General features: G+C 33.2%; 1 protein-coding gene and 1 long non-coding RNA gene across 29 annotated transcripts in view; one reads left to right on the top strand and one right to left on the bottom strand.

The window, feature by feature from the left end:
* Liprin-alpha (PTPRF interacting protein alpha) overlaps positions 1–27855 on the top strand; it is a 263962-nt gene that overhangs the window by 216061 nt on the left and 20046 nt on the right. For 18 of the 28 annotated variants that reach the window (XM_087412073.1, XM_087412090.1, XM_087412088.1 and 15 more), the window contains 3 exons: positions 2425–2472; positions 10435–10690; positions 18699–18844. In XM_087412073.1, coding sequence (XP_087268199.1) covers positions 2425–2472; positions 10435–10690; positions 18699–18844 — 450 coding nt within the window. The remainder of the gene's footprint in view (positions 1–2424; positions 2473–10434; positions 10691–18698; positions 18845–27855) is intronic. The other 10 variants (XM_087412086.1, XM_087412084.1, XM_087412082.1 and 7 more) reach the window with 4 other exon arrangements.
* LOC147907800 (uncharacterized) lies at positions 11373–27850 on the bottom strand. The gene is made up of 2 exons (XR_015546998.1): positions 25038–27850; positions 11373–18330 (listed from the first exon to the last, which is right to left on the bottom strand). It is a non-coding gene; the product is annotated as an uncharacterized LOC147907800 (long non-coding RNA).

Genomic DNA, 27855 nt, shown 5'->3' with positions numbered 1-27855 from the left:
AGTACTATAATCCAGGAATTTTTTTATTTAAAATTATGTAAACAAAAAGAATATAATATATAATATGTATATTCAAAAAATATATGATACATGTATATATATATATATATATATATATATATATATATATATTAATATATATGTGTATAGCGCTCGCTGCTATTGTATGATCTAAAAGAATACACATCAATAGCAGCGAATGCTCACGGATCCGCTCCGCAAGCTGAGTCTGCTGAACGCGATCATTAAGTCTGTTCTTTTTGGCTTTTGCATCAGTTCATCTTTCTTCTTCTTTTTTCCTCCTGAAAGAAAAGGAAGAAAGATGAACTGGTACAAAAGTTCAGCTAAAAAGAACTGGTTTATTGAGTCCCTATACATAGAGCCTAACTAGAATGGATATAAAGAGAGTGATGACGCAAATGCATATATCTAACGCTTGGTTCCACTATGAAGGGTCTTTATTGTTAATTAGAAAAAAGACAACGTTAAAAAAAAAGAGAGTAAAACGAGAAATTGCGTCATAAATATAAGACACAAAATGGCGATTTCCGGCTAATTGATGTCACATTTTTTATTCGAAAATTTTACGTGATTGGTATTACGCAAAGACGTAGAGCAGTGCTCGGAATTAGTTGCCCATTTCGGGCAGATGCCCATTTCGCCTCAGATTCCTGAGACTCGGCGGCCGAGCTCACGTGACGCTGTGCCCCAGGCAAACAAAAAGTATGCTGGGAGCATATGTTTCGGCAAATATCATTAAAATATTTTCTTTCTTACATGATTTTTATTTTAATATTTAAATTTTTTATTATTAACATATTATGTGTATATTCTACAATAATATAATAAGCAATAATATAGCAATTATTGTAATACTGTAATTACGAGTTTTCCACATCAGAGGTACTATTGTAGATGCGTTTTTTTTTTTAAGTGGTTTCAGGCCTACGTAGAGAATGGACTGCGCGATCCGTATCTAATAGTATTTAAATATAGTCGACAATAATGAGAGAGAGGGGACTATGGAAGACGACCAATCTCTTTCTCATTCTCTCTCCCAACCGTTGAATGAAAAGAGATCGAGATAGTCGTCTTCCATGGTTCCTCTCCCTTTCTTTTATCGACCATTTTGACACACGGAGCGAGTTTAAGACGACAAAGCGACTAGGCATGCTTGCCGAGCGAATGAGTATAATTGACTCTTACATGTTTAATTGTTTAGTGAGCAGACCTTGGTGAACTGCTTTATCGACTTGAACGCGCTCTATGCCTTTGGTGCCACGTGACTTATGCCTACACGATGATGGCATCATTACCGAACTCTGTTCACCTAGCGCAAACGGGTGGAAAGTAAAAGCTGTAGTACAGACTTCATTTATTTACTTTTTGGAATATAAAAAAGAATATCTATATTTTTTATACTTAGAAAATTTATAAAATAAAAAATATTTTTAGAATATTAAAATTTTAATTAAGCATTTTAGAAATATTAAAAGTATATATAATCTTTTGCTATATTTTTGAAAAAGAAAACTCTAGGGAGGAGGGCCATAGGCCCTATGTCTCCCTCCCTCCCCCCGTGGATCCACTACTGATTAAGACAACCGCAACACAGATCTTCATAACGTAATACATAGGTCACATGTGAATCAAAATTTTTTCTTTTCTTCTACGGAAATCTACAATACAAATCGTAGCAATCGAAGGATCTTAAATCGTAGAAAATTGATTAATCATAGTCGATTATTCTTCTCATATTGGACTGAGATTGGTTAATTTTCTACGCGACTTAAGATCCTACAATCATTACGCATTCTATTGTAGACTCCACGTTCCTTTTCATGAAAAAGAGAAATTTTGGTTGATTTTCTTATGCACTATGCATTATGCATTATACGAAAGTCTGTGCTGCGGCCATTACGGTAATGATATATTTTCACGAATTGTGATGCCACGAATGACAGTGATCCAGCTCTCTATCGATATATCGATATAGAGTTAGCGAAAATATAGGTAAGAAATGTCGTCATGCTGGAAGAAGGCAGGTGAGACAAGGCGCATAACGACAATTCAAAGCAATCAATACATCTCTTCTCAAGTTGTTCCTCAACGGCCTCAAATTTGAATCTTAAGTTTGATCCTACTTCCTCAAGTTGTCTCAGTCTTCTTCCACCATGAGTGTCGCAACAGGCGAGTACCATCTGCTGTTTAAAATGTGAAGCGGTTAACATTTTCGAGGAGAATGATAATGATGCATTGTATCTTAATGTCAAAATTTGACATTTCGGATTAAGCATTGCAATATTTCCGTTTGTAGGGTCACATAGTCAATAAAAACATTTTAATTATATAACTCGACTTGTCCATTGAAACTATTCAGAATCGATTAACTTCTAAATATTTTCAATGATTTAATAATTTCAGATGCTCGCAACTCGTCAGCTCGCATAAAGATACGGAGTCTCATGCTAGGTACACTTGGCGCAATACATTACCGTCCTCTTGATATGTTCATTACGTATACGATCTTTTTTATAGAAAACATGATGATAAGCATTTTTTGTTTCAAATTTTTTTTGTGGCACGAACCTTTTTTAAAGGTAAATGCAGGAAATTTTTTTTTTATAGCACATTTTTTCAATATGGTAGCTAAAATATGATTGAGCACCATTTTGTATTGTCACATTCGAAATCAGGAGAAAAAAAAATGTAAGAAATGAGTAATTATTTTTTTTGCGAGAACGTAATTCATCCGAAAATTTACCAAAAATTGAAGTTTCTTTAGTAAGAATACCAAGATAAATGCTCTCTCTCTCTCTCTCTCTCTCTCTCTCTCTCTCTCTCTCTCTCTCTCTCTCTCTCTCTCTCTCTCTTTCGCTCTCGCTCTCGCTCTCTCTCCCCTCCCTCCCTCCCCCCCCTCTCTGCATTATATAAGATATATTTCAATTATTATTACTAAATGTCCTTTTAGTGACATTCTTTGAGCAATTTAAAGTAAATTAATAATTTTTTATTTACAATTAAAAAAGGATGTTCTTATGAAGAAATTTCAAAGATACATATAAATAACAAAATTTTTTTAGTTAATTTATAGTGGAATTTACTTTAAAAAATTTTTAATTGACATTTAAACAGCGCATATATGACGCATAAAATGAAAAGCAATAATAATCTTCCGAAGTTTTAATAAATGAAAAGAGAGTTTAAATTAAATCAAACATTCACTGAGAGAAAAATGTTTAGTATTTGTAACTATAATTATATATTGGGTCATCTAAAAAGTATCCGCGGTACTTCATTAAATATATGACCATCAACACACGTCTTATATATTATATATTATATATTATATGTATACTATAATTATGATTATTACTGCATAGTGATATTATGTAGTGATATTATACTGTATAGTGATATTACTGTATAGTACTATACTTTGTATAGTTCTAGCAACAAATGTATATAGTTGGCAATTTAAAATGATTATAATTATATTTATTATAATCATAAACAGTTAAAATTACCATAAAAATGATTCAAGTGACTATAATTTTACAGTTATATTTTGGGATAACCATAAAAAATATGGTTATACACATAGTTACTGCTATTATTATTATAGCAGTAATAATCATAATTATATTATAGTAATATATAATTATAGTTACAAATATCAAACATTTTTTTCTCACAATCAGTGTTGGTTTTGAAAAGGAATATGTTTAGGAATTGTGACTAGGTAAGGGCCATGGCACACAAAAGGCACGTCTACACGACAAAGCGTAACATGACGTAAGGGCGCAGGCACAGGCTCAAAAGAATTGCTCCTGGTCGTAGTGGCGTGAGGCAACGGCGCAATGGAAATAAATTAATTTTATAATAATGGATCAATAGGGAATAATCTGTCAGAAGAACGTGTAATGTGTATCCGTACATTCATTAACTTTGTGTATCTCAATACATAATAATTGTATATTAAAATACTGTTAGCAGATATACAAAAATTACAGCAATTTATTTTTTATCATCTGTTTGTATCAACGACAACAATATTTAAACATTCGTACGCATCTTGCGCTTATTTTGCGCCTTCGTCGTGCGTTCGCGTGTAGAAAAGCATGGCGCAGACTTACATCCACGCTTAAGTTTACGCCTGCGCTCTTGCGCTGCGTCTTTACGTCTTGTCGTGTAGACGAGCCTAAAGAAACTTCAGAAGTAAAACGTAAGCAGTAAGCGAACTGACCAATCACAGTAGAGCCCGTAAGGCCATCATATAAGCCAATCCAACATGTTTAGGGTGACCAGATCTAATCTAAGACATTCCTGATTGAAAAGTATTGGGTCTAAAAAGTATCCGCGGTTTTTAGATGACCCAATAGTACAAGCAAGATATTACGATTCAAAAGTAGGACAAAAAAGAGGATATTTTAGGTTAAATCGTAGTACAAAATAAATATATTTGAACTCAATATAAGTAGAAGAAGAAAAAGAATTTAAAAATCCTAAGAATATGAAAACATATGTTTAATAAAGTACCAAAAAAATGGCTTTTTTAATATAATAATACCTAATAATTTTCTAATTTTGTTACAGATACGCAGTAATTTTATAATACATTACTATGTATTTTATTTGCGATGAGCTTAATAATTTCCGGTTTTCTCTCTCTCTCTCTCTCTCTCTCTCTCTCTCTCTCTCTCCCCTCTCTCTGCCTCTTCCTCCTGCTCCCTATCTCCCTCCCCCCTCCTTCTCCGTCTCAGAATGATATTCAAACAGAAACCTGGCTGGATATCCCAAGACGCTTTAAAAGAAAAGTATATGTCTGGAAAAAAACCGAATGTCTGATCACCCTCTTCATGTGTAACAGTGTCATAGTGACTTAAGGTATTTCTCCGGCTACAATCGCGTAAAACCTATAAATATGACTCTTCGCGCGTATTCTCTAAAGAGAGAAACTTTTAAGGCGAGCGTACACACACATAAATGTTTCATATCTATGTGCACGAATAATAGTCCGCATTGAAAACCGTTGAAATGTGACAACAGCATATCCCTGTCTCGCTGCTCGGCATGCGAGAATGTAGAAACTCAATTTTTCGAAGAAATATCTGAATAACTTCTGATTTCCTCGCTCGCTTCCAAGTCCCAAAAGTAGTACAAAAAAGAGTTCACATTGAAAACCTGTCCGGATGCTCCCAGACGCCCGAAAAAGAGTACATATCCGGGAAAAAAAGTATGAACACTCTAATTACATGCTGATTTCCTTACTGCTTACGTCTTGCTGCTTTAAACTTTGTGTGCCATGGTCCTAATTTTAATGTACACTTTTGCTATAGTACAGTGCTCGGAATTAGTTGCACATTTCGATTCTTGAAGCGTCGCCTACTTTCCTCCCACTACTGCTCACCGCTTGATGGACGAACCTTCGGATCGCGCGCGAACATGTAGAGGAAAGTCCCCTATTATAGAACGCCTAATATGAGATAGCGGCGTTTCCGCTAAACTAATAAACGCTATTTATTGATTCCACTATGAATTTATTGTTCTTGAGTTGAAAAGTATTTAGTAGAAAATTCATTATTAGATCGTTCCTATAGTCATTGCAAAAAAAAGGTTTTAAAATTTGGATGTCTTCAAATTTCGTTGAGATGAACTTTTAAACCTAGTTTATTATTTAATAAGTAAATATTTGGCAATAAATTCTTCATGTGATGAAGAATATAGAGTAAGATCGTACTAATAGAAAAATACGTGATATGATCAATTGTTTAATTACAGAAATGAGATTTGATGATCGTAAAACCGTTAGACGTGGAAATCGTAATATGAAATATCTAGGGTATTTCTAATATGAAATAACCTATGCTCCTATGTCATAATGAAAATCATTGCTGAAGTATAAATGTTATTGTATAATAATAAAAATAACAATAATAAAAAGAACAATTGAAATAAACATCGAGTGTTTGTTTCTGCGATGTTTGGTTCCAACTACCTAAAGATGAGTCAGCTAGGTACAATGCATCGCATAATCATTTTGCACGTGCATTGGCTGTGTTTATTTGTATTTCAAAAACATAAAAGTTTTTTAATTACAATACTGATGTACTTTGCGTTTTATTATCGATTTATCGGGACATTTCATATTAGGAGCATAATTTTTTACTTCTTACATTTAATCTATAAAAAAATAAAATTTGAATTAAATTTTACATAACATTACCTTAAAGCTTATTAAATTTCCTTCAAAATGATTATTATGACTATTAATTTTTAAAATTCTGCCCATAGTTTTTTAGCATTTACCCAAAATAAACTCGATATCTCATAATAGGGGTCTTTCCTCTATCTCACACAGGCATGTAACCGTACCTTCCAGCAATTTATTATTAAAATATTTTCCTTTTTACATAATTGTTAATAATAAATATGTAAAACAAGGCATACCCTCCTTAAAATAACAAAAAACAAATTTGGACTAATGAGAGTCAGTGCGAGTGACTCTATATTGACCGTCCGCGAAATCTAGTATGAATTAAGAAGATTGCTGATGAAGATTCCAAAGAGAATCAAAACGTTCAAGAATTTTCAAGATTTCAAATAAAGATGATATCAACACTTCGTATTAACAAATTTATTTGTAAAATTTTATTGCGCACTTTCATTCGCGCTGACTCTCATTAGTCCAGATTTAGTTTGTTTTTTGTTATAATTGTTAATTTTTTAGTTAAATCAAACTTTCTACACAGTAAAAATTTTGTATTTGTGTTAGAAACGATCTACTCAAATCCTTGTGAAAGTTTTGTGTTAAATTTTTAACATATTTAAGTTTTAATTTAACATAACATGATTGTGTTATTTGAATATTCTGTGTTAAATTAAAATTTAACGTTTCTCAGTGTTAAAATAATACAATTTGTAAGTAAGTAAACAGATAACATAAAAATAATGTAGTTTTAAAACATAAATTCTAAAAATAAATGAATAAAATGTGTGTGTTAATTTATAAATGTTAATTTTATTGAAAAAATATGTTTTGTACAACTAATTACATATGTAAAAAGGTACAGATATTTTGTGTTATTTTCTCTTTGTAACAGTTAATATTTATTAAATCTATATATTGCACATATGTTACATATTACATATCATGTCTAAACTAAAAATGTAAAAATAGTATTATGGGTAATTTCAGTTAAATTTAACATTATAAATGTGCTAACATAAAATTTGATTTTAAATTGTGTCAAAGTATTACGCTTCTTGTGTTAATTTTTTACATAATATTTGTGTTATTTATGTTATTTTCTAATATATTCATCTTATGTTAAATTAACACAAAAATTTGAGTAGATGTTTGGGACATGAAATGTGAAATGTGTTAAAGAACGGTGGCAGTTTAGAGCCAAAATTTGTCTGTAATGAAAACATATGAAATCGATCAATCTTTATATATTTGGACGTGTTCGAATATGAAGTTTAAAATTATTCAAAGTCCAGGGAATTTTGTGAAAATGCAATTTTTCTTCTTTGCAGAAGAATGACATTTTCACAAAATTTCCTAAACTTTGCAAAATTTTAATTTTTACTTTGCAGCAAAATATTGTATTTTCCGATGAACAAATAGTAACTGAACAAGAAACCCCTTTTTCTATTATAATGACTTCAAAAACTGCAATTTTTTTCTATTATAATGACTTCAAAAACTGCAATATAAAAGTCAACACGATGTACAATATCATAAACAAAAATAAATAAGAAAACAAAGATGCATTTACCCAAAATATACCACGTAGTGTAAAGCTAATGCTGATAATGAAAAAACTGGAATGCATTCATGCCCATGCTCGTAGGTACGGACATTCATCTTTATTTTGTTCATGTTATTGTATGCCGTGTAACATTGACTTTTACATTGCAAAAAAGTTGCAGTTTGTGAAGTTATTATAATAGAAAGAGGTTTCTTGTTCAGTTACTATTTGTTCATCGGAAAATATAATATTTTGCCGCAAAGTAAAGCTTAAAATTCTCCAAAGTCTGGGGAACTTTGAAGAATTTTAAATTTCATATTCGAGTTCAGCACGTCCAAATCTAAAGATTGACCGATTTCATATCACAGTTGTGTTTTTATCACAGGCAAATTTTGGCCCTAAATTGTCACTGCTCTTTTTTTAACACAAATTTTTTTACTGTGTACTATTAAAAAATATATATATATATATATTTTGCAATATATATATTGACAATAATTACAATGTACAATAACTTTCCATATTACCTTTGAAATTCTGTTACTGATATGTCTTAAGTGCTCTCTGCAAGTTTATTCCACTAAATAATAATAAAAAAGATAATCAAATAAATGACACGATAAAGTAAAATTCTATATTATAGGATATTACATTCTGTACACTCTCAAAAACGTGATCAGTTCTTTGAAAGAAACCGAATGAATTATTAGGTGTTGGAATTAATTCGTAGCGTTTTACAAGTGATGGGAAGTACTTTCATTAATGTATTTTTTAATGCTCATGTGAAATAAATAACATTCTTTCATTAAAAAACGCTACGAATTAATTCCAACACCTAATATAAAAATACTAAAATAATATTTTAAAAGTACACTAAAATGCATTTACTTATTAGTATGGTGTTCAATATTAAGAAAATACGTAGGAAGGAAAATATTTTAATGATAATTTGCTAAAAGGTACGGTGTATTTCTTATATTGCGATGGTCCTGAGACACACGCGCGATCTGGCGGCTCGACCGTCGAACGTTGAGCGGTAGTGAAGGAAAAGTAGGCAGCGTTTCAAAAATCAGCCCGCAATGTACACTCGATTTAAAGGTTGCAACACTTTTTTCTTTGGTTTTGGAATGCAATCTGCTCACTGAGCGATTGGTTCTTATTTATAGATCCGTAAGTAAGAATTAATCGCTTGATGAGTAGATTACATTTCGAAAACTATAGAAAAAAAACTGTTGCAATCTTTTAGTCAGTGAGTACGTAACGATTAATTCCGAGCACTGCTATAGTATATACTTAACACATAATATAGCCTATAGAGTTATCTGGAGGTCGATTGTGTATCTTGAAGTGAGGTGAACATTACAAAAATGAACAAATTCACTCGAATTTTCATAATTTAATTTGTCAATATCTAGTAATTTTTGCTCACTTTTATAATTTTTACCTCATTTCAATTACACAATCGACTTCCTTGAGCGTAATTCCTGAACGCATTCATTTTCTATATAAATAAAATTCCTGAATTCATTTAATCTATATAAATAAAAAATGCAGAGCATATATATTATATAATTACCAAAAACACGAAATATTAAAAACATATGTCTATACTACCGTTCATAAATTCGGAAACGCTTGCAATTTTCTCATTTTATAGAAATTTAAGTATCTTGATATGAAATGAAATTGTATAGAAATTTTTTTAATGCATTTCAAATACAAAAAAAATGGAGCTTTAAATTGGCATTTAAATTATGTCTCTATATTTTATTCTTAAATTTTTTTCATAAAATTGAAAATTGGTATTTTTTTCAATATTTTTATTTTTTGAAGCCCTCTACTTAAATGAGACGTCATCAGATAAAATTTAACAGACAAGCATTTTGAAGTAAATTTTCTAAGCTTAAAAATGCGTTCTGAGAAAAAAAATTGCTATGTTGTTTTTTCGCAAAAATGAATTTTTTATTATGTAAAATTTTATTGTATAAAAATTTAATTTTTATAAAACATTCTTTAACTTCAAAACTAATTATAAGAGATTTAGAGAAAAAGGACGAAAAGGAAGAAATATTTCTTATAATGTGCGTCATTCGCACATATAAAAACTTTTCCAAAGTTTTTTAAAAACTTTTTTGATCGTCGACATGTTTTAAGTAATTAAGTCAAAATATTATACAATGAAAAATTTGATATCTTTACAAAAAATTATAGCAACAATTTCTTTCAAATAGCGTTTTAAAACTTAAAAGTTTATTTTAAAATGCTTACCTATTAAATTTTATCCGATGATATTCCATATAGAGGTGTAACTCAGTATCAGTGTGCTCTAATGTGAAGTCAACAGTAAGATTCATGGAATGTTAGCATTAGCAACAAATCACTACATGGCGATAATTCGTAAACACTTCGATTTCTCTACTCTATTTTTTTTTTCAAAATGTATTTTTAAAAGTTCTCTACGATTTCTTTTCACCGTAATACTTAAGTCTTTGTGAAATTGTGAAAAAAATTGGGCGTTCTCAAATTCATGAACGATAGTGTATGTTGTATATAAAATAGTAAAGTATTAGTATATAGAATGGGAAAAGAAAAATACTAAAAAGATAATGTTCTTGCTTGAGTTAGAATGTAGTAGCATCGATTAGTGTAGAAATAGAAACTAGATTAGCGCTCCATGCAGCAGGCATGGGCAGCATAACAACGGCGCACTCAATTCTGGAACTCCTCCTTCCCCATTGTCCTCACGCCACAGCAGCCAGGACAGTTTGCACAAGAACAACTTCTCCAGCGTCGGGCTGCCTATTGGACAATTATCGACATCACATCTGCATATGCAATCAACCATTAGCTCCGCCACAGCGGCTGCGGTCGCGGCTGCGCAAAAAAAGAAAGGCATTAAGAGTAGCCTCGGTAGATTTTTCAGCAAAAAAGAAAAGGTGAACGATTTTTCCTTTTTTATTCTCAAATTACGACTTTAAATACGGAAGTCTGTGAGATTTCACGAAATGCTATTTTCATAAAGATATTGAAATATATTGTCATTATCTTTTTGAAAATTCACATTTAGCAATGAACGTTTTAATAATTTTTTTAAAAAGTTTTTAAGTAATTCAATTATGTGTTATATAAGATTCGTATTTGTATATTTACTGTTATAAAATTTTAAAACTTTTCTAGAAAAATATGTCTTGAAACTAACGTGGTTCTAATATTAACACATATAAAAAATAAGAGCATAAAAAACCACAGCACAAATTATAGTTTGTGATATTTAATTATTATTACATTAATTAAAACATTAAACGTTTTTTCTAGAAAACTTTTCGAAGATATATATCTGTTTTTGTTATGGGAGTATATATGAAGTTGAACATTTTGTTTGAAATTAAGTTTCTAGATTAATCTTTTGTTTTATTTTATAAAACATTTCTTTAATATTTAACTGTTAATATTTCTTTCTTACTTATATAGATTATATTCTTTTCCCATATTTCTTGGAAATAAATGAATGAAATTTTTGTACAGTGTGAAAACTTAAGTACTTAAGTACTTACATTTTCTGCAAATTATTTATTTTTGTGGAATAATTTTAAAAAATCTGATATTTGAAATAAATAATTTTTATTTTTTCGTAATTACATGAATAAGGGAAAAGAAATTTAGATAATAATTAAATTTAACAATATGAAGCGATTATTAGACTGATATGAATAAATCAAATTTTAAATAAGAATTCTATATATTCGGTTGTATAACAAATCTTAGCTTAAATACGTATTTCTTGTATGAATTTATATATTGTACATTCTGATTCTGCATATCGCACGAAATGTTGTATTTATATCGATTTAACAACCGTTTCATATCGGTATGTAGATTATATTGTAAATATTAATTGAATTACATCTTGAGATCAAATAATCACAATAATTGTATAATGTTATAGCGACAAATTCGTTGTTCAAGGAAAGAAAGATGCTTGATTTCATCTGAAAAATGATAAATGTACTGAATAAGGGATATCATCCCAATGATCTTAACATTGGCATACGTTATCAAGGTCATGATCATGAGTAACTTCTAACAGATTTTAGCTATTGCCTATTATTTATTAAAAAATTATTAACAAAAAAGTAACGTCTTATTTCTGCTATAAATAATATTAACTCATCTATAATATTAAAAACTAACTTCTCTTGCTTAAAACTTTTCACACGAAGCGAGGGGTGCGGACTGAAAATCTATAGCGCATATAACGTATACTGTTTAGTTACAGTTTCAGCACTGACAGTGAATATCGAATCTAGGAAGGGAGACTAAGGAGACTCCATTTTCATAAATAAAGGTGGACCGATTTTGCATTTCGAATTAAGTTTCGATTCTCAACTTGCGACGCTTGTGAACTTTGTAACATAATGAATGCGCCGTAAGAAAAAGTGCCACGAACTTAACTCCGTAAAAGCGATTTTGTCTGCGATTAGTCTTCGTTAGGAAGATCAGGAAAGATTAACCGCAGACAAAATCATCTTTACAGGGTTAAGTTACATTCGTGACTTCGTTACTTTTTCTTACGGCGCACTCATTATGCGTTCAAACAAAGTTCACAAGCGCCGCGAGTATCGAGAATCGGGGCGTATGACTTTACATCATAATGGAATGGTGTGTGTGCAATTCAGCCAAATTACTACTTTTGCTCTGCGTCGTCTATAGTGTGCATGGGCTACCAACTGTGAAACGTGAAATATGGAGCGGTATTTATTGTCCGTTTTAATTTTAAAATCTTAAATAATGTCTTACGATGCTAATACAGTTCTCGATTAGACTTATGATATCTTAATTGTACTTAAGACTTAGTCTTAAATGTAAGAATCGACTATGAATATTGACCTGCTTTGCGTCGTGAAGTTGGTAAATCTTTCTTGCTGAATTTTTCCTTATTTAACGCATTTTATGTTTCTCTTTTTATAGAAAGAGAACCTAAGACTTGTAAAATATTGGGTCATCTAAAAAATATCCGCGATTTTTTGTTCAATTTTTGAATGAAATTTTTCTTTATTGAAAATCAATTTTAATCAAGTATATATTGGCCATTATTATCTATAACCTTTTGCCATTTTTCGGATAATTTCATAATTCCATCCGTATAGAACTTTTGTGGTTTATCGGCGAAAAACTTTTTCAAGTGATTTTCGGCAGCTCTTTTGTCGGCCAATGTTTTTTCATCAAGAGAGTTCTGCAGAGATCGAAACAAATGGTAGTCAGACGGTGCAAGGTCCGGGCTATACGGTGGATGCATCAAAACTTCCCAACCAAGCTCCCTCAATTTTTGGCGCGTCATCAAAGATGTGTGTGGTCTGGCGTTGTCATGATGGAAGACAACATCTTTTCTGTTAATCAATTCTGGTCGTTTTTCCTTAATCGCTTCCTGTAATCTATCCAGTTGTGAACAGTAGAGCTCTGAATTAATCGTTAGGCCATGTGATAACACCTCGTGATGGACGACTCCCTTTCAATCCCACCATACTATACACACAGCATCACTTTATTTGCCATCAATCCAGGCTTTGAAATCGTTTGTGGTGGTTCGCCACGCTTATTCCATGATCTTTTACGAACAATATTCTTGTATTTCACTCATTTTTCATCGCCTGTGATGATTTGCTTCAGAAATGGATCGATTTCGTTGCGTTTTAGTAGTGTTTCGCTGATGGAAATTCGATCAATCAAATTTCTTTGCGTTAATTCATGTGGCACCTAAACATCGAGTTTCTTTGCGTAGCCAGCCTTTTTCAAATGATTCCAAACTGTCATATGGTTGATTCTTAGTGCATTGGCTATCTCCTGACAGCTCACATGCCGGTCTTGCTTGACCAGTTGCAAAATTTCATCGACTTTTTCAGTGACTGGCCGATCAGAGCGAGATCGATCTTTGACATCAAAATTTCCAGAATGAAATCGAACAAACCACTCCTGCGTCCTGCGTTCACTTACAGCATCCGCGCCGTAAACTTCACAAATTTGTCTGCATGTTTGTGCTGCGTTTTTGCCTTTTTTGTAGTAAAAAAGCATCACATAGCGTATTTCTTCAGATATTTCACTCATTTTTAAACCAATATAACTTTTGACACGATTGATGAATCACCAAACTTTGTTTACAAAAAATGTAACCTAAAATGTCATCTTTCAGACGCGCGTTCGTTTGACACAATCGGATTAGTGTTGCCCGATATATGACCATCAACACCATCTAGTGACAAAAAATACTTTTTAGATGACCCAATAATAAAGAAAGTCAAATAAGGAAAGATTCAGTACCAATCTCACGATGCGAAACAAGCCGGTATTCATAATCGATTCTTGCATTTAAGAACGTCCTAAGTACAGTATTAAGATATCTGAATGAATTTACAGCAGGGATGTTATATTTAATCCTCAATGACATGAGTGAGTCATGGATCATTTGGATCTCGGTGAACATATTAATTGGCCCTTATTTTTATACATTAATATTGCAGAATTAAAGTAAGGGGATAAAAAACTTAGATCCTTTTTCTGTCGATCGCCGTGATGCAATCGTTTCATTGTTGCCTTGACACTAAAATTGTAAAAATTTGGATTGGGTGACTTGGACCTATCAAATATAAATTCATCAAATTTTTGCTGAAAGTGAAAATTCGTTTTTAGTATTTGTCTCTTGATTAATAGTGTATTCAAGTATGTGTTGTCTCATAATTAAAATATATAGTCATTGTCGAAAAAGCATTTTTGTGAAAGAGAGTCTTGATGAAACAATCGCTCTATTTTCTTAGAGTTATAAAATCATGAGTAAATAATGTCGAAATTATTAAATACTTAATATTATATAAAATATTTTCATTGCATTTTTTTCTTTTTCAAAGAAGAAAATATCCGACATACCTCGATATCATTTTTCTGAGCATGTATAAAAATGCGCTCGTTTCAGTCGCGCAAATAATTATACTTTTTGGAATGAATCAATATAACGTATTTTTTTTCTTAAAAATAAGTTCATATTTTCCTCCTTTAAAAACACTACGTATTTTTATCTAAAATTATAAAATTGAGATATCTCTTTGAAAAGGTTGGTTTCTTGTAATAGTCGAAAATGATTCTGTGATCATCAATGATAGTTTGTACATCTAGAAAATTTAAGCTATCATCACTAATTTCTAGCGTGAATTGCAGACATTTATGAAAGAAGTCGAAAATATCTAATATTGCATTGTAACTATGCTTCTGGAGAAACAGCAAGCAATATGTTATCTATATATCTGTAATAAAAAAGTAAACGGCACGATAATAATTGGAACATTCTTTCTTCCAAATCTTCTAACATAATATTGGCGATAATCGGTGACAGTGGAGAGCCGAACATTTATCGATAAAATTTCTTGTTGAAGGAAAAATAAATTTAGTTCCAGATCAAATCTAAGGAGACATTCGGCAGATTTTGTGTTGCTATTTTTAGCGTCTTCTGGATAGCCGTCGAAAACAATCACACTGTTGGCTTGATAATATTTTCTGACATATCAACGTACTTTTCCAAAATTTTTACGAATGTCTTTTGTTTGAAGGTTATTTTACGATCAGACGTTCTGATAAGTTGCCAAACTACATGAAGAAGAAAGTCACCATTTATTACCCAGATAGCAAAGCGTGTCTCAACAAAATCACACAAATCTGTGATTGCTTATGATGTTGGCAACTTGCCATAGATCTGTCTTCAACGATTTTGAATATACCGACATTGTAGCAACATGCAGACAACAATGCGTATATATATTGCCAGCAGTTTAACAGCAAGATAGCTCAATGTTATCTTATGTTATCGGCAATATGAAAGCATTGCATGATGCTGCATATTATTATGCCAACATGATGGCAGTAGTACGAATTTTGATGATGACGATTTTAAAGTTGTCGGCAAACTGCTGGTAAGTTGCTGTTCAATATTATCATATCATGAAGGCATCAAGTTGCCAACAAATGAGGATTCAGTTGCTGCAATTTTGATAGCAACACATGAGCTTAGCATGAAGGGACAACATCCCTATATAGAAGACAGATTGATCTTCCCGTCCAACCGAGCAACAGTCTTTTCCTACGGTTGGAAAGCCCGCGATCCCAAACTGACCAACGAGCATTAAAATCGCCCAATATTAGAAGCAGCCTCTCAAGATGTTTCTTGATCTGGGTTTCCAGATCGTAAAGATCACTTAAAAACTGTATCGACCTTACAAGGAGGGAAATAGCAATTGAACACTATCATCCTCCCCCATTTGACCGCAACAAAGCCGTTAACGCGAACTAAAAGAGAACATTGGTAGTCACAACACAATCATTGCCAGGTAATGGCCGCCGCTGGATGTATACTTTCAAAGAGGAAGTCCACCTACCATTGGGAATCCTGTATGGCTCAGCGACCGCCGATCTTCTTTGAAGATCTGGATGAGATCTTGCGCGAGCCTGGAATGATTCACGTTAATCTGTCCTACCCTAACCATTAGGGGGGACCTCCACATCTATCTCCACCTTGGAGATCGTGACCCTCCGATCAGCCACATTCGGCACAGCTGCATTCAGCGCGCCTACAATCACCGATTCGTTATAAGACGGGTACCCGACTGCGACAGTCCTGTGACTCGCGTCAAGATCCCTGGTGGCACACGCTGGACAATGTACCTTGGCCCTGCAATCTTCAACCTGTGACCGATCTTTCCGTAGTTGAAGCAACAATTACTTCTGTTGACTTCATGCGACAGTCAGGTCTCGCGTGATCGCGAAAACACTGCAAGAGTCGCCTCGTCAGAAGGACCACCCCGAGCGAATGACCATTCCAGGCATCGCGACTCTGTTCATACAGCTTCCCTGAACACGAGGCTAGGCACTAAATCGCACCTAAATCACATTAAAACCATCTCGGCCCAGTAAGGACCAACCCTAACGTCGGAATGCACTCAATCACCATTTTCAACTATCGCGTTGCTGATTCCTTCCGAAGTAACCGATACATCCACATTTAGGAAACGAAACTCTGCTCTTTTGATAAGTTTAATCACTCTGACCTTCTGCTGAAAACCGTCTTCAGAGTCAGTCTACAAAGTAGGTCCGCCTTCTTACCTAGGTCCTCATCAGGGAGGACTCTCTATCAAGAGTCCCCCGGCTTGGGCTCTCCTATTTTGATATCAGTGATACCCAAGTCCGTCAAGGAAATGTTCCTTCTAGCGAGTTCCACGACTTCCGCATACGTCCGTCCTTCTCGTAACGGATCATAACCGTGGCGGTATTATGCATGCAAATTCTTGGATGAGTAACGCAAAAACGGCCAGTCCGAATTATATATTAATAATACTTTTTTTTTGACACTGTGTATGCGTTACATGTAGTTTCAAAATAACGTTGGCGAACGTGATGAATAAATATCTGGATGTGATGTGTACAATTAGAGGAAATTAATTTCAAGCGAGAAGACATTAATGATGCTTATTGTATATAGGTACGCGCCGCTGATTCGCGAGTTGCGGAAATAGGCGTCAGACAGGCTAGACAGCGGCTGTTAAGCAACGTAGTTAAAGTCGTATCGCGGGTACATATTGGCTCGGAAAACGCGGATGCACGTATCGCGTATTGTGCCGTTCACTGAGTATTGGCGAGAGTATTTCCTTGCAGGAGTGCAATGGCAATAACTACCAAGAACACTCGACAGAGACGGAGAGTACTTCGGTTTTCTTACCTTTGCCAAAAAAATGTGTCTCGGTAACCAAAAGCCAAAAATGCTCGAAAAGCGGAAGCAGAATACTCTACTCCCTTGGCTCATTGGATCACTGCACGATAGTAAGAGACCTCTTCTCTACTGAGAACGCTTAGTAGAGGCAAAGTGTTCTTTACTTCCCCTTTCTTGCTACTAGTGTCTCTCAGGAAAATGGATAGAGATCAGAAATCGTACTCGTCAGCGGATCGAAAGTAGTGAGCTCAGGATTGGAATCGAGATTGAAATTAATGTTTTATAGAGAAATTGAGTATTTTATTTCTCACTGACTTTTAACGGCTCGCTTTTTCCTGCCGGCCGGCATCTCCAACGCGTGGCGCAGAGTCACAAGCTCATGTGAAGAAAAATGCTTGTCAGTAGTACTCGAGTTCTGTTGGAAACACTCGTATCGTATACTCGACATGTTGCTATCATTTGTGAATTATGCTTTGTTTTACTTAAAATAATTACAGGCGCACCTCATCGTCATGTGCGGGATTCCCTGCATATGACGGCACTCAGCGATTGTTCTGCCAAGTACGATGCACGTTTTTAGAGTGCATCGTTATGTCCTTTAATTCTTCTAATAAATGAAATGATTATTTTGTCTATCTATTTACTTACTTTCGTTTTTTTTCCTTTTTTTTAATATTTATTTATATACCTTTACGCTTTTCTTTCTGTGTTTATATTTTCGTTATCTATTTCCTTCCTTCTTTCTCACCATTTATTATACTTCTTTTTTTAAGATATTCCTCTCTTTTAATATTTTCTCTTCTTATCTGCCTTAATTCTTTTCTTGATTCCCTGAAAGGAAAGTAAAATGTATGTATTTCAAAACTTTTTTTATAAGATCTATTGCTTTATATAGTAATAATACTTGTGATATATTATTTCTTTATAATATTTTAATATTATGTAATTGTAATTTTAGTCAATTATCATAAAATTTTTAATTAACTATATATAAATTTAAAAAATGTGCGCATGTGATAAGCACGCACGCGCGTTATAAAGATATATTAATATATATTTATTCCACTGGATTATTCTCTAAAGAAAGTTTTGTTTACTGAATTCTCACAAACTTCCGTTTATATAAATTTTACTTAAAAAAAGAAATTTGACTGTAATTATCAAGCGTTTTGTCTAATCCTTATTGATTTATATTTTAGATCAAAGGGAAAGATACAGCAATACCAGGGGATATACCAGGTATGGGAGGTGCAAGTACACCAGCTGATTCAGACTATGGAGATAGTGTATGTGTGGCTGGTACACTTGGAAATAAAAGCGATTTTGATCGCAGGAAAAAGAAGAGGTATTTACAATAAGATTATAATACTTTATCATTTCAACAGATATTATGAATTTTATTAAGGCTCCTGATTAGTCTCTGCGACCATATTGGATCGTAATTGTAGTAACAAAAAAACATCAAAATCTTGTTTTTTTTTTATCGCATCTGTATACAATTCTAATCAAAAATTTAGCAATACTGCGATTTTTTCGCACTTCATTAAAAGTTAACTGTCTCGGTGAAAAAAAATGCTAATGAAGGGTCATTCATGTCCATGCATTTTCTAACATTCTTATTTTTCATATACCTGTGTGCCTGACCCTACACCACTCCAAATTTTTCCAACATTTACATAACAGAATAATTTAGTAGAGATTTTAAAGAACATTTGTGAATTTTTATAGAATTTTTCGAGCACTTTAAGAGCCTTAAAATCGAGTCGGACCCATGTGTACCGTTTGAAGGTGCTGAAAATAAGTGTGCTGTTCGAGGATTAATTATATTGTTTATTTCTTCGAGCGGAAGTGGCTGTGAACTAATTCAGGGTAAAATAATAGAATACGCCTGAGTGTCCCAATTATTATTGAAATCAGATTCCTGATATCCAGGTTGGGTTGGAAAGAAGGTATTTTTTAAATAGTCTGATCAGACATGAAACTCCCCCATTGCTGGAGTATGCTAGTTCACCATTCTTATCTTTAATTGATTAAACTTGGACGAAGTTTTTATTTGCTATTTAGTGCATTTAGTGATTTTATATAATTCTATATAATTCTAGATAGTTCCCTAATATCTTCATCTCGGCTGCTACTGGCGTGACTAGGGACCCATACTAAGGTGACTTGACTTGTTTCCCCTAGTTTGTCAAGAGCTTGCATGCAGTCCCAAATTACAGACGATTCTGTAGAGATTTTTGCAAGTGTATTTATGGCTGCTCTGCCATCCGAGCAGATGCAGATACAGTTCCTGATTCTTCTATCGATCAGGAGTTCTGCACACCTTGAGATGACAAATATCTCAGCTTGGAAAACCGTGGACAGCCTTCCTATTGATATGCTTTTTTCATGATTGATGTTGGAGCCGTAGATGTCCGCCCCAAAACGATCATTTGCTCCCGATCCATCCATGTATCATACATTCACGTTTGGATTGGTTAAAAAGTTAGAATCTTGCCAGTCCTCCCTAGCCGATATTCAAACTTTAGAGGTCTTTTCCAGTAAATGTTTCCTGGGGATCCTGTCTTGCTTCAGTGTGAAGGGGGATCTGTCGGACAGACCCAGTCTAGTGTGGCCAAGTCTGGTTTCCTTCCACACCCCCTGACACTTCATCTTGTATGCTGCTTACCTTGCTATGCTGATGATCATCAAACGCAAGGATGGAAAACTGAGTGCCATCTCCAGTGCCTTGATAGTGGTTTTCATGACCCCTGTCGCAGCCTTTAGGTATCCCTCTTGAAAGCTCTTGAACAGATTCCTCGCCTTCACCTTCTCCACTTAGCAGACAAGCAGCATACGTCAATAATATCATATCATTTGGTAATAATATCATTTTGTATAGCCACAGGGCAACCCTAGGTTTTATTCCCCAATTCCTGCCCATGACTCTTCTGCAAGCCCACATAGAGATGTAGAATTTTTTCCTCCTATCTTTAAGGTATGTTTTCCAGCTCCAGGTGTACTCCTAGATATTTTACCGAGCTAGTGTAGTTTATTGCTTTGCCCCAAAGCCTCAAAGGCTCTATTTGTTCAAACTTGTATTTCCTGGTGGAAACCATGACCGAGGGTTTTTTCTTGGATTTATCATCAGTTCCCTCGTCCTGCACTAGTTTTGCACGATCATCAAGGCTTCGTCCATGCGTTCCTTAACAGTCGTAAGAAAGTTAGTTGCCTTTGGTAACTGTGGCGTTATCTGCATAGTCATAGATCTGAAAGCCTCTCCCAGCTTTATGAAGAGCTCATCCATCACCAAGCATCGCAACAGAGGAGAGAGAACTCTTCCCTGCGAGCAACCCGCCACCGAATGATGATATTGCCATAACTGATGATTAGTTTTCTGCCCTCCAGCATAAAGCATGCTGGAGGGCAGAAAACTGATCATAAGTTCAGTCCACAAGCGTTTGGAATTTTTTGTCTTATCATGGCGTCCTTCACCGATGAGATTGAAATGCTGTCAAAAGCCCCTTCCATGTCGATGAAGACGCCTAACGCGTATTCCCTCGCGGTCAGCTGCGTCTCGACCCTGCTCACTAAGTGGTGCAGAGCCGTATCCGTAAATCTGCTCTCATCGTAGGCGTACTGAGAAAAGCTCAACGGCCGAATAAGAAGGGCATTGTTGTTTACCTATCAATCAGTCTCTCCAGTGTCTTCAAAATGAAAGCAGTAAGACTGATAGTTCTCTCTTCTCTATAATCTTTAATCACAATGTGGCCTTTTCTCCTTGGCTTGGATATAAACACTTCTGGTGCCATTCCATGCCTGAGGAATGTATCTCAAGGCTACATTAACTCTAAGTAATTGTCAAGGGACCCAATAGGGTCCCCATGCTTTCTTTGAGCAGTACATGGCATATGCCATCCGGTCTCGGCGACTTGTAAGGTTCGAAGGTCTTTATGGCCTATTCGACTCCGCCAGGTGACCATACCACTTTTGCTGCCAGTGATCTTGGCTTATATTTCCAGGATTGCTTTGTTCCTTGGTGAGTATAATAGGTGTTCTCCTGAACATCAGGAAAGTGAATAGACATTAGATGTTTGTGGGTTTCATCTATTATCTTGGTGTGGTTTCCGTTCGGGAGCTTTAAGCAGCCTAGACGGGAAATGTTGTCTTTACTGAGGATTTTGTTTAGCCTGGATGCTTTAGGAACACTCTCAATGCTTTTACAAAAATTCCTCCAGTTTTTTTTTGTGATGCTTATTACTTTACAGCGATTATTACTATAACAGCGTTGTACTTGTCTGTAAACTTCCCAGTCCGCTGTTTTCTTCTTGCTTTTTTGAAGAGCTTTCTCACTTCTAACTATGTTTCGAGAGCTCTTCACTCAATCATAACATCTTAGTCGGGTGTTTCGGCCTTTTGGGACATTTTGCCTTGTAGGACCTTTTTATCGCGTCACTCATATACTGAGCCGCGAATTTCAGCTTCTCCCTGATGTGGAATTTAGTTGGAGCATTCTTTAGGGTGACCTCAAGGTCCTTCCTATAGCCCTCCCAGTTTGTTCTGGGGTTACGTCTTCATTCTAGGTTTTCCATATTTGAGAGCGAATCTAATCCGCCTGTGGTCCGATCCTGACAGTTCTCCGGACACTCTTCAGTCCCGTACCAGCCACTTTCTCGCTGTATATGGTTATATCGATCATCTTTTGTCTTCTGGAGTCCATGAAAGTGAGTTCAGATCCCCTGTGGATGACCAAACCGGTGCTCATTATAAATGCATGGGGACTTTCCTCTCTCGAGTTTATATTTGTGTTCCCCCACCCTATAAAGAGTTTGTGTCACATCCCAAGAGGAGTCCACGAGCCTTCGTTCCTTCGCATAGAGCACCAGCTATTCAACCTTATTCTGTGGTGGTGCTGCTTGGGCATGTTAACTGACTCCACAGTACATCCAAGTGGTTGTCCTTGTCCAGGTTGAGCCTCAGTTGTATCACGGACTGGTCTCCGTCCGAGCTTTGTATATGACTTTCGCAGCCACTCAGTTCCTTGATAGCATTATTTAGGAGCCATAGCTCCTGAATGAATGCTATTGCTGTCTACATCACAGTCATGCTCCTGGCTAGAATCGCCGAGGCGCCTTTGCTGTGATGCAAGTTAATTTGTACTATAAGTATTGTGAGACCCGCGAAGTCTAAGCGATTTCCTCCGTCCTTGTAGTTGCCATAACAACATAAGTTATTTTTTAAATAAAAATTAAATTTTGATTCACATATATAATTGAAGAAAAATAAAATTAAAATATATAAATATAGATTCACACAGAATTATACAAGCACTTAAAATCTAGTTAGACCGTTTAAGGCATTTGTTTCTATTCATTGTGTTTCTCATATATACGTCCTATCAGATTTATAAATATAAATGTTTAGAACAGACTCTCAAATAAAGTAGCAATAACAAAGATGTATAAGGTTAATAAGAGAAATATTTGTACTTTACTTTTACACTCAGATTAAATTAGTGTATAATATAATGACTGTAATTTACACTCAGTCCGCACTAATCAAATTTGCTATAAGTTTGCTACGAATTCGGAATAAAATCTGAGAACTGGATCTAAGTTCGATTTTTACTATTCGGATATCTTAGAAAATTCGAATCTCCGGATAATCTGAATTTGAAGCATCATATTTATTAGTAATTCGGATAAACAGATATCCGAATAGCTTTAAATCCGAATCAATCTTGAAGCCCTAGTATAAAATATGAAGCCCTGGATGTCCACTGGAAACTTCAAAGATGTCTAATAGAGATTTTGGTTCCATGAAGGATGTTTAATAGTAGATTATCGTCATCGTTAATAGCAAATGTATCAAAATATATGGAAATTCGTATTGCCATTTTGCACCCCTTCAAATTTTTTATATGAGGCAATTGCCTCTTTTGCCTTAATATTCAATGTTTCCAAAAATATTGTTGATTCTAAAAATTGATGTCATCCAAGAAATTAGTATATAAGCAATTCTATCAAATTAAAATAGAGATCCTCCTCCTCAGTCCTATTACTCGTGACTGATCGTGGTGATTTCTCTCATATGCCTGTGGTGCGCACATTGGTTGTACACAATCATATGAGATTTACAGTTTAATGTTGATTCCGAACGACGAAATTTTGTTAAAGAAATACTCTTGGTATATCGAAGATACTCTCGGTGGGTTGCCGTTTCCTTCCGAGAAGAGATACGAACTTATGAAAATATCTTTGGTTCTATCGGGAATCGAACCCGGGATCTCTAGCATAGCAGACCAGTGCGCTGTCTACCACGCTCACTCTTATAAGGTGCGTTCGGCAATGTAAAATCTTAGATGCGAGCTAGCAGATGGCGAGCTTGATCACGTGATCTTCGAGTGCCAAGAATTATAATAATTCCGAATGATACAGAGCTTTTGTTCTTTAAGATCAGATTATAAAATAAAATTATTTATTTTTATGAAATAAATAAAAAAAGTATCCTATTAATTGAAAATTTCTTTCACTTTACTAAAAACTGATAATAGTCTTATATACTAAAAATAGATCGTTACACATGAATAATAGACTCATACACAAGATGTGTTTTCTTAGAAGAAAAGAAAATAGTACATTGCAAAATAAATTTCAGTAATTTGAAATTTATAAGTTATATCACTTGATTTATGTTTGTTAGAGTCTATAATATATTAATAAGTTTGATTTTATTTCATTCTATATGTACAGCATAAGCTTTGATCTAAAAATTAACTAGCAAATTCTTTATTTTCAAAAACGTAATCTCAAATTCATAAAAAGGAAAAGAATTAAAAACTTACTTTCCTCGTTAAATATTGTACATGATCAATTTCTATTTGATAACATTTGTTTGAGCGTTTGTAGACTCAGACATTATAACAGTTCAAATACACTATTTTTTAAAATAGAAGTATTAAAAGAAATGAATGTGTTAACGAATCAGTTGGTTATATTATTATAAATATACAGGTTATGAATTATTTATTTAATTTAGGCGCGAAAATCTGCATTAGCTCTGCTCGATCTTTGAATCCGAAGTGAATTGAGCAGTTCGATTGACTTTAGAAATGTTAATATCGAACGCAGATAAGAAGACATGTAGCAGAAAGATGCGAGTTGCCGAACTTTTCAAGGTAAAAGAACAAACGGACACCTCCGATTTGCAATACTAAACGCACCTATATATAATAGAGGTAGATAGATATAAATTAAATCTAAATAATATTTAATTTATTAAATTACTGAAAGATAAATACTAATAATTTATCAAATAATCAAATGCCTAATGAGAGCTGAACACTGAGTGTACATGTGTGATAAATTTATTCAATAACTATCAAAATACAAAGATAAACGTTTCATTCCTACTTTGGATCCTTTTCAATATCACTAATTAAATTTAAATTACATTAGAGGTCTTTAATTATACAAATATAACAAATTATTAAACACCAAATTGAACAGACTTATAAATAATTAAATGATAAATAATGACTAATAAATTATTAAACTTACATGATACAGGCACAAAGCTAGACCGTTCATAAAAATTATCAATTCCATTGTTCGCTTACATATAACCAAAACGCAAACGAAACTGAGCAATATATAATGTTGACAAAGTCAGTAAGGAGAGGGAAGCATCACCTTGTAAATAAATAATTATAAATAGTGTCTAAAGAATCCGTGTTATTTTTAATATTTAATTTATTAATTTGTTTCTTTATAAAAATCATTTTCACGTTAACTTCTTATGTAGAAATTCTTCTTCATCTAAAATATCTATATTTTCCCAGTCAAATTCATATGAAAAGTTAAATCTATGTACCGTGATAACTAAATGCTGTGTCATGTTCCAATTGATGTGGCTTCTATGTTCTTGAATGCGAGTCTTTAAAACTCTACCCGTTTATCCCGTACGTATGACACATCACAATCATTGCAATTAATTTTATATACAACATTTGCATAAGACAAAGTAGGTAGCTCGTCCTTTTTTGTATGCAAATGAATTTTTTAAATTTATTTATCCTTTTATATGCCATGCTTATATAAGGAATTTTTTTTTCAGTAATATAAAGATACATAAGATATCGTAAAAAACCTTCATCTTTCAGTTTCATTAGCATTTTTGTTTTTATTGTTATGAACTTTTTCATTCAGCATTTCGAACTTTTTGTGTGGTTTTTTATTAATAATAACAAAAATTAAATGGATAACCATTTTTTAGAATCCTGATAATTTTATCCAGATTTATTTAATGAAACTTCGGGTGGGAGAGAAGCAATACTCTATCAATTAATCCCAAAATAATATCTTTTTTCTGTACTAAAGGACGTCTCAAATAAAAATTCAAATTGACCTCAAACGTAGATTTCTGATACCAATTATATGTTACCTTGTTTAATAAGCGTAACATTCAAAATTAAGAGAGTCTCCCCCCATCTCCAAAGTAAATTTGATTTCTGAAATTTTTGAATGATAATTATTGAAGATATTTAACAATTCTTCAATGTTTGTTTCATTAATAGCAACATATCTAAAATAAAAAGCAAGCGACACCGATTGCAAGAAAACGCGTTTCTAAAGTCGACATTATTCGGCTGCTATGGGATAGAGGTGAGAACTCATTGGTATAATAAAAATATCTGTTTGTAAAATTTTTCGTTAAAAGAACGTGGAAATATTAATAATTTAAGTATGCGAACTTTTTCTTGTATTTACATAACTGAATAAAGATTGGTCAATAGCTCTTTCGAGCTTATTGTGATTCATTTTGTGCAAAAATATCAAGTAATTAACGGATTATTATATTTGAATAGCCAAATTCTAAAAATTGTCCAAATATAATATAATAATACTTCTCGCAGTACGCTACTAGTATAGATATATGATGTGGTCTCACCGTGTATGCTTGACGAAAAACACTATCAGGTCTTTTGATATCAACTTATGAGAAAAATTGATTATTTTGAGATATTTAAGAGGGAAAAAAAGTTATCTATTTTATTAATTAAATGCAATAATTTTTGTTTAACAATTACTTTTTTCCTTTTCCAGGATTAAAGTACGCATTAATATATGTCTACGAGATGGAATTTAGAACGAAAAAAATTGTTTAAATTTAGATTTTCTTTACCATTTCTTAATGCAAAATAGCATCAGAGTTATTAATATTGTAATAACATTTGCTTGATAAAAGCTTTGCAATCTGTACTTACGACATTGTGATCTACAAATTAGTAGTTTACACGAACAAACAATGTAAATTTTTAGAGTTAGACTTAGCCATTCAATTAAAACGTTATTGTTCTACGAAAATTTATGTATACATATATGAGATATTGATGCAGTAATATATAAAGATGTGTCTCATTTTCATCGGTAAAATAGTCGTCGAAGTTCGGTCTTCACTTTAGGATCTCCTTAAAACACTTATCACGAATGGTGATCTTCAGATGATAGAAGCGAGAGAACATATAGAAATTTTTGCAAAATGTATTTTTTAAAATATTCTTTAATAAAACGATGTGCATTTCATAGAATATACTTCTAAAATATACCGAAAACTATCAATTTATTTCAGAATAAAACAAAATTATTTATTTCAATTCCTATCATACAACTTGTTTCGTTTTCTTCCATATAACGCAAATCATTTTAGTAAAATTGTAAATATTTTAGCAATATTACTTTTGTGCTATATGGACTAGTTATACATAATTTAATTTCAAATTTATGATTATTTATTGATTACCGCCACACAAGAGTTTTTAGTACATTTTAAAATTTATTCTATCGATTGTAAATTTTATTTTTAAAAATTAACATATTTCGCAAAAATTTTCTTTATGCATTTTTTCGCTTCTGACTGTAATCCATGACGGTCGCATTGAATCGACAGGAGCCTTAAAATGTCTAAGAAAATGGAAATACGTATTTTAAGTAACTCTCCTAATAAATAATGAATTATCATTATCATTAATTATCATTAAGCAAGAAATGTCCTACAAGAAAATTCCATTTATTTTTAACAATTAATTTTTTAATTGTATAGATGGAAAACATAGAAAATAAAATAATTAATTTTGTCCGAGTGCAAAAAAGCTGAACGGAATCATTTTGATTAGTTAGCTCTTACCTCCCTCCCCTCCTCCCTTTCATCGTGTTTTTTTTCCATTATTATTCTATTCCGCTTTTTCCTTCTCCATGGGACGCACTTGTATCATTCAAATATTATGATAATAAACTATGATAAATACATAATATGTACGTTGCATATTGAGATTGCGAGAAAAATAATTTATAAGTACTTCTATATATATTTAATATT

This window comes from Acromyrmex echinatior, chromosome 12, assembly GCF_024713525.1.
Source record: "Acromyrmex echinatior isolate Ae372 chromosome 12, ASM2471352v2, whole genome shotgun sequence".
In the NCBI taxonomy this organism is placed as follows: Eukaryota; Metazoa; Arthropoda; class Insecta; order Hymenoptera; family Formicidae; genus Acromyrmex; species Acromyrmex echinatior.
The sequence above is the reverse complement of the archived record's forward strand: the minus strand, read 5'-3'. Positions and strand labels throughout refer to the sequence as shown.